Source organism: Populus nigra, chromosome 3 (assembly GCF_951802175.1).
Source record: "Populus nigra chromosome 3, ddPopNigr1.1, whole genome shotgun sequence".
NCBI lineage: Eukaryota > Viridiplantae > Streptophyta > Magnoliopsida > Malpighiales > Salicaceae > Populus > Populus nigra.
This window is the reverse complement of record NC_084854.1, coordinates 8,137,821-8,146,864: the sequence shown is the minus strand read 5'-3', so window position 1 is coordinate 8,146,864 and position 9,044 is coordinate 8,137,821. Positions and strand designations below refer to the sequence as shown.

General features: G+C 34.6%; 1 protein-coding gene across 1 annotated transcript; it reads left to right on the top strand.

Annotated features, from left to right (window-relative positions):
- The first annotated feature begins 5,008 nt into the window (after positions 1 to 5,008).
- Positions 5,009 to 7,016, top strand: LOC133688537 (pectinesterase PPME1-like). The gene is made up of 4 exons (XM_062108047.1): positions 5,009 to 5,497; positions 5,732 to 5,938; positions 6,176 to 6,420; positions 6,860 to 7,016. Exons 1-4 carry the CDS (start codon positions 5,009 to 5,011, stop codon positions 7,014 to 7,016), a joined length of 1,098 nt encoding a protein of 365 aa, XP_061964031.1.
- Positions 7,017 to 9,044: the final 2,028 nt, after the last annotated feature.

The following is a 9,044-nucleotide window of genomic DNA, read 5'->3' as shown; positions in this document are numbered from 1 at the left end:
AAAACTCTTCTTATTGGTATTGAGGGTGGTATTGAGGGTCCGGGTGTCTTAGTGAAAGGTGCCTTGGAACTACCTATTGTGATGTGTACCTCTTCAAAGTGTGTTTCATTCCAACAAAGCTTCATGGTGATTTTTGCTTCATGGTGATTTGTATGGCGTTAACTTATAATGCCTTTCTAGGAAGACCCCTTCTACATCAAATCAACACATCATTAGTACTCGGTACTTAGTTATGAAATTCCCAACTTAGAAGGGAGTAGCCATAGCCTCGGGAGATCAGATAATCTCAAGACAATTTGCCATTATTTGCTTGAAAGGCAAGAAAGTACTGATACCAGACCAAAACGGATCCTTGAAAGATGTTTTTCTATTTAACCTTTATTCTATTGATTTGTTTTTGCTTTTGTTAAATGTATTTTTCAATTCAATTTAACTATCTAATTAAAAAATTTTATTTGCCTTCTAATTATTTTTATTTATTTTACCCTCATTCTTTTAATTAAACTTTTTTTTAGATTCTTTTGTGCAATTGGTTTTTTTTCCTGACTTTATTTTTTGATATTTGATTTGTTAGAAATTCAGCTTTATATTTTTTCTATTTATAGCGCTTCTGATCTAGTAACTCGGGTAGTCTTCATTTATTATCTCAATTGACAGCTGCATATTGTTTTTCTCTTATAATCTGCCATACGACAATCATTAAAGTGGATTGCATTAAACCATTGCTCTGTTTTGACTTGTTTTGTATCTATCACAAGTTCTTTATTGCTATACACACAGTTGCCTATTGTAGACAAATTAGTAGTGCGCACCTGAATCAGCGCCAAAAGAACTAATTCATGTTGACTAGTAAAAACTATGATTTGAAGGATTGTGGAGTGTCTTTCCATTCAAGCTCACCAGATTAATCCAGATCTTATTTTTATTTTTATGAGCAGAAAATGTCGTGATGGAGACTGCTATTCTCTTTACTTTACCATGTTCATTTTCATCATGCTTATACATTCAAGGAAAAGCTTGAATTCTCTTTGGATTATGTTGTAGGAATAAGGGGAGAAACAATTAAATAGCTGTTATATCAGGATGTTTGGTGGGATAAAAAAAAAGAAGTTTTGGTAGGTATAAGTTCTCTCTTTGTTCAGGAAAGAGTAGAGGATGTTGAGGTTATTTTTGTGCCTGAGAGATCAAGCCATGAAGGTCTGCAAGTGTTAGAATTTGAGTACAGGATTGACTGTACTAGGACAGGGATGCAAAGGATCCTCTCTACTGCATTTGTTTCCTCTAAGAAAGCTTTATCTCTTCAATATCACCCGCTCATACAAGTTAGAGAGCCTCTTGACGCTTCTACGGGAACAATTTTTAGAAGAAATCCTTAATTTATTTGATGCAGCTCCAGTTACATGACTATAAAGCCCATTCTCTTAAAGCATGTGCTTAATGAAGTAGACTTCTTGAAACTTCAAAGTTTAAGGTAAGTCTTGCATTTTCTTCACACATGTTATATCAAAACTGAAGCAACCAAGGCTATTAGTTGGCATTACATGGACCACTCAGAAGCGAACTACTTCTATTTTATTTCACATAATGAAAGTTTTGCCAAAACCCTTTGAGTGTATAGCAGAGCTGCTTATTTTAATTAGTCTTCTGCATTCATATGCTTCCAAATCTATGTATAATGGTGCTACAACCAAAGGTTTTGTAGTGTTGGCTTTGTAACTGTTGTGAATGACAATATATTTTATTTTTTATTTTTTATCTTGAGATAAATATTACTACTTCACCCACTACTCTAAAACTTGCAGAAGCAGGCTGTGTTCAAGGCTCATGCAGCTGTGCAACTCCAATTGGCTAGCTGGGGTGCTCTCTTTTTTATTTTTTCATGGACTAGGTATTCATTCCTTTATCTGATACTAAAACTCTAGCATTACAAATTGGCTTGCTCTTTCATTCTAGTGCTTGGGAGATGTTGAAAAACATTGCAGTTCATTGCAAAAATGTTGAATCTGAGCTTCAAGAAAAGAAGTTATTAACGAAGCTTGATGATTTCTTGCCCATTTTGCATTTTTGTAGTGTCTAGAAAGGATAAACATTTTCTTCTCTGCTTCGCTCTACAGTTTGCTTGCTTGCTTGTGTTGTTTTTTTTTTGGTGTTAAGGTTCATTCCCAAATAAACTATTTCTTTTATTGATTGATATGAAGGGCAGAAAGGTGTAATATGGTGGAGACTGTGGAGGTCGTGGAGGATGACATGGGGGCTACTTCTATCGCGTCTATAGAGCACAGCTCAGGTAAAGTTGTTGGGATCCTCTGGATATATATATATATATATAGCAAGGAAATATGCCATAGAAGGAGGGATGGGAGTACATCAGTGTAAGGATCAAGAGGAGGACATGTTAGCAGTGAGACACTGAATCATTGCCTTTTGCGTTGTTCAATACTCTGTGATGTGTGGAGTTGGCTGTTTGTAGGTTAGGATGAGCTTTTGGCAGTCTATGGCAAGGGTGGAGTCATGAACATATGTGGACTTGTGTAATGTACGTGGGAGTATGGAGTCTTTGGATGGAGGGGAACACTCAAGTTTTTCCATATTTCTCTAATTGTTATTAGCCTCTTAATGCAGTATAGGAACAAAATAATTTACGTGTTTGTTTGTGATTATGTACGTTTATTTAGTATTTTGTTATTATTATTAAAAGTTATATTTATTTAGGATTTTTATTTCCTATTTAGTTTAGAACACCAGGGTTTCTTGGTGTTTGTATAAACAACATGTCCTTCGGAAAATGTTGATTATGCCTTAAAACTTCAGAATCAAGTATGTTTTTTCTTTTTATTTGAACCCTCTTCTACATGGTCTTCTTTCATTTCTTTTTATAACTCTAGCTTACCTTTCCATCTCATCTCTGGATTTTATTTTCATCTCCTGTTCAAGGTATTTGATCTCCACCTTTGTTCCTTTCCAGCTCTACTATAATTATATATTATTTTTTGTACCGTGATTTTGGTTTTTAAGTCTTTGGATTTTCCGGCCAGACTGGGCTCGGTCCAAAACTCAATGCATTGAACCGAATCCGACCTAATAAAAAAATAAAATTCAATTGTTATTTTTATTTTTAATTGTGTTTTATTCGAAAGACTAGTGTTTTCACATGAACAGTAGAGACACTGTTCCGGTTGCACCGAGTTCGGTCCAAAGCTAAATGAATTGAATTAGGTCCGACCTAGTAAAAATAAATTCAATTTTAATTTTTAATTGTGTTTTATTTGAAAAATTAGAATTTAACATTATTCAATGACATTACATAAATTAGACGGGGATCACTTGATAACATAGAATTTGCATTAAAAACCATCAATATTAATATATATCTTTTTTAATTATTTTATAATCTCAATTTGAAAAGTATTTTTAACCAAACACATTAAACTATTTTTTGTGCAACTTCAATTTCAACCACAGTTTTAATCAAACATATATAAATATCAAACCAACCTCAACTAAAAGTACTTTTTATAAAATAATTTTTTTCAAATCACAATTATAAAAGCTACCACAATACCACGCAGCCCTAGTTTCTTTCAGTTCTCCAGTCCTCTTCTATAGGGTTTCTTTCTTCTTCTCTATTTTCCCTCTTCCATAGGGAATTCTACTCCTTTATATCTTTCTATTATTATGCCAAGGAGCAAAGCTGCAGGGGTTTTTAGTGGAGTTTCTCTAACAAATGCTTCACGTCATTAGCAGACTCATGATGCCTTGTCCTCTTTATCATGTTTGTCTACTGATCTCTTGATAAGATTTTTCTCTTATCAAATAAGAAAAAAGAGGAGAGAACTGGGTAGAAGAAGTTGTTATTTGGGTATATAGAAGATGATTTGATATGAAGATCCTTTAGATGACGAAGCCATGCTAATGCAAGTCAAGGAGATGAAAGGTCTTGAAGACAGTAATCTACGCAGTTCATCATTCCTTCTTAATTTGAGGTCCTATCAGGATACTAAAAGGTTTTACCTTTTCACATGTCCAAAAAAAAAAAAAAGGCACAAGATGCTTAAACCTTCATCATTCCTTTACTTTTTATTGAATTGAAAGGTAACATATGTGTTGTCATTGGCTACTTACTTTGTACTATCCAAAAGCTCCATCCTATTTTTGGACAGTTGGGTTGAATATGCATCTCTCTTTTGACAGACAATGCATTTTGCTGAACATGCATTCATGGCAAATGAATAGATGTTTCAAAAGGCAGTCTATTCATGTTGAGGTTCATGCACATGATGATTAAGTCAAGGCCTTTCGCACGTATGTTTCTCAAAGAAGCAAGTCATGAGATGTTTGGGCTGTACATGGACACCTTGGGTGATCAGGCCTATGCATTGGAAATGGCTAAACTGCTTGACCCTGGAGATATAGATGCATTGAGATATTGAAAGAGCGTGTTATGATTTTATGTGTAGAAATTTAGATTAGAAAAAATGCAATTTTTTCACAATTTAATATATATTTTACATCCAATGTATACAACTCATGTAGAGTTTATTTAACCATATAACAAGACATATAAAAAAATAAAACAAGAAAAGAATATGATGTTAAAATTTAGTATTATATAATGATTTTGCAACAAGAAAATATCGTACAGAAAAGAATATTATTCTAGCAAAATAAAATAAATTTGGCGCTATATGATGAACAGAAGTATAAAAAAATGTAGTTCCATCCTAGTTTGGCCAATGGAGAAATAGCTATCTTTGGCTATGTTTGAAAAAGAAAGAAGGAAAGAAAGAAAAAGGAAAGAAGAAGGAGAAGATGCTATTCTATCGTAATGCTACATATATATCAAGTGGTTGTGAGGTAACCAGCAATTTAAAATAGAGGGAATTATGCGAAGAGATCTCTTAATCCCAACTATTTTAAGCCTCTCTTACTAGTGATCAGCCTATAAATTCCAATCTTATTCCACGAAAATATTTCAGCAGAAAAAAACAAAAGAAAAAGAAAAAAAAAGATGGGTACTTGCATTGCAGCTATTCAGTGTGCCATTACAGCAATTCTTCTTGTGTCCACCACCGTTAGTTCCGATGATAAAAGTCCGATACCTGCCGATCCGTCGAGCCTAAACAAATGGTTTCAAGACAATGTCAGGCCCCTGGCAAACCGTAAGGGCACCATAGACCCTGCCCTCATGGCGGCCGAAGCCAAACCAAGAACCATCAAGGTTCGGAAAGATGGAAGTGGAGAATTCAAAACCTTGAAGGATGCCATTAACAGCATTCCAACAGGGAATAAAGAACGAGTGATTGTGCATATTGGACCTGGAGAGTACATTGAAAAACTCAAAATTGAACGTGGGAAACCTTTTGTTACATTCTTGGGATCACCTAGTAACATGCCAACCTTGTCATTTCATGGCACGGCAAGACAATATGGAACTGTTTACAGTGCTACCTTGGAAGCTGAGGCTGATTACTTTGTAGCTGCTAATATCATTATCAAGGTGTGTTCATGTGTCATAAAATATTATCAATTTCCATTTCTTTTCACCACTTCACATAGCCCGCCTGAAGTTTGAATGTTAATGAAGAAGGGAGCTTAAGGCCATCTTAATCATCATAGATCAGGCAAATTCCCACGTCTGAAAATTAAAATGTATTTTCGCATCTCACTAATTCTTTTCTCTTTTGAGGTTATTATATGTTGCCTTTTCTTTTCTATGGAATTGTTGGAACAGAATTCTGCGCCGAGGCCAAAGGGGCAATTGAAAGGAGAACAAGCAGTTGCTCTCAGGATTGCCGGCGACAAGTCTGCTTTCTATAACTGCAGATTTATTGGATTTCAAGACACATTGTGCGATGACAAGGGACGCCATCTCTTCAAGGATTGTTATATTGAAGGCACCGTTGATTACATTTTTGGAAGTGGAAAGTCCTTGTATTTGGTAACCCTTGAAAAATTAACTCTCCTAATCAAATTCTATTTAAAAGTTAATTGTCTTCCGTACTATGTACGAATAATAGTTATTGAAACACGACCCGCCGGCCGGGGAGGTTTGCTTTTGAATAATCATTTAAATGGTTCTTCTAACCAATGACCCGGATGATTAAGCATGATGGTATAGATAGCAATTGATGTACATAAATGTGGTGTAATACAGTGAATATCTAATCAAATGCAGGGAACAGAGTTACATGTGGTTGGTGATGAAAAAGGGAATTTCATCACTGCCCATGCTAGAAACAACGAGGCAGAAAATACTGGATTTTCGTTCGTGCATTGTAAAGTAGATGGCACTGGCACCAAGAGGGCGTATTTGGGACGAGCATGGCAGCAAAGGCCACGAGTAGTGTTCTCATACACTACCATGAGTAGTGTTGTCAATCCTGAGGGATGGTCCAATAATTTCCACCCTGAACGAGACCAGTATGTATTGAATCCATCTTCTATTTATAATTATTTTAGATTGTGTTTATTAGTGTTTTAAGAAGATCTAAAAAAAATTAATCATATTTCATTAGAAAGACAAAAATAAAAATATAAAATAAATGTTTTAAAAAATATTTTGAAATAATTTTTTTTATTTTAAAATAAAACAAGTCCCTTTTATTTTTTTTTATTGTTATTGTCTTTTCTATCATGAGACATTAACCGAATACTTTTTTAATGAGATTTAATTTAATTAATTTCAAGCTCGTTTATTATAAATAAAAAATAAATCAAAAGGGTTTTTATTATTTTTAATGCACGAAAGATATGGACCCCTAATTATTTAGATGAAAGTAAGTTTACATTTTTTGAGAGTGGAATCATTAAATTTTAGGGATTGAATGTTTTATTAATATATGCGAGCCATTGCTTTCAGGACTGCCTTATTTGGAGAATACAAGTGCAAGGGGGAAGGAGCTAACCTCGCAGCCCGTGCTAAAGCGAGCAAGCAGCTAACCCCTGGTCAAGTGGCACCCTTCATTTCTCTTGGTTTCATTGAAGGTTCCAAATGGCTGCTACATCCTCCAAGTTAATTTTGGATATAAATAAAAAAATCATTATCCTTAGGCATATAGAGTGGTATTTACATCTATCTTGTGAAAAAATAAATCAATATGCAGAGAAACCAAATGAAGGAAATTGGATTCTCTCATTGACATGTATCTAGATCGCCATATATTCATCGGCAAATATCTCTTTTTTCTTCTTGTTTTTACAAATACTATATATACATATATATATATATATATATATATATATATATATATATATATATATATATATATATATATATCCAAAAAGGAAGTCCATGATTAAAGACTAAATGGACTACAACAACAATGTTGAGAAAATTGTTTCCAAAAATCAATAAACTCATTAAACAACATGCCTTATTCTTTAAGCCCCGTGTGGCTGGGCTTGGCACATTACCAAGCCTCCTCTCTAGGCATGGTTATTTCTTTGGGCATGCATAATAAATGATGGTCATTCACTTTGGTGTACCTAAGAGAGGAGGATCTTAAGGGTTTTTTAGGCACATTAAAATTGGGTTTATCAGTAGTCGCCCCCCCTCCCAAGTTTTTATGATATTGATACGCAAAGACTTATAAAAATTCTTAATTACCATGATGAATTCGTTGAATCTTCATCGTGTGATAAAAGGGTGGAAACCACAAAAGAGCCCATGTGAAGGGGCATACACCATTGTTAGAGAAAGAATTTCTAAGTATATAGAGGGCATGAAGGAAATCATACTTCAAAAATTTCCCTGAAGGGTTAGAGAAAAACATAGGGAAGGAGCCTGTACTTAGAAATATTTCTAAGTGGTTGTGTGAAACCTTAAAAAGGCAAACCTATACTTAAAAACTTCTAAGTGATTATAGATTCTTTAGAGAGTGAGAGCTTGTAGCTTTCCTAGCATTGTCAAGGGAAACAAAATCCTTTCATGGAGAGTGGTGCATATAGCACTAGAGAGATTATGTTCATCTCTTAAAGAGTGGTACATATAGCATTGAGGAGACCAAATTCATCCCATGGAGATTGGTGCATATAGCATTGTGAAGACCAAATTCATTCCATAAAGAGTAGTGCATATAGCACTGGGAAGACTAAATTCATGAATTGGTGCATATAGCATTAGGGACACCATGTCCATCCTTTAGAGATTTCCCATGAGGAGAACACATGCCATCATCCAGGACTTTTTAAAGCTACAGCCTTTAGGAATCACTTGGAAAAAATGAAAATCATCTTAAATAAGTCATTTATATATAAGAAACTTACATTTTTATCAAGGATTATACATCCTGAGGTAATCTGAGTGTTAGGTATGAGAGAGTTTAAGAGAAAATATGTCATGAAGGTGGCACTAAGATGGTGGCTTCGAATACCTTGATTACTTCACTTGGAAGATCATTAACATTGTTTATCCTTGTGAAAACAAGGACATCCATTCCAAAGTAAATTGGTCGCTTCAACCTATATATGATTTTTCATAAATTTCTTTACTTTGGATAAGCTTTTATTTGGTAAAATATAAAGTTTTCTCCAAAGGGTATGTTTCATTGCTCCTCTTATTAAGGCTTCTATGGTTACTGGCTTAATCAATTCTACCATCTTGAGCATCTCTGTGTTGAATCTCCTCAAATATGCCCGTGTAGACTGGCCATCTTTTTGAGCAACACTGAAAAGCTCTGTGGAGGTTTTTTTTTACGAGTATGCTAGTGCTAAAACGTGCTACTAGCTTGACACATAGGTCAATAAAACCTACAATAGAGTTTGGTTCCAAGTTGTTATACCAAGCACGTGCAGATCCTCCGAAGGTTGTAGGAAATATATTACACATTGAGTCATGGTCTTGGATAATCAACTCTAAGCTATTGTGCTCATTTTGCACATGCTCCCTTGATTGTTGCTAGGACTAGGAATGAGCACTATAGACATGGTGGTAATGTTAGGTTTTATGATGGTGAGTAACAATGTGGAGACTAGAGAGAATGAGGGTTACGATATGGAAGAAAGACTATAGAGACAATTACAACTTAGCATTTATAGATATGGCA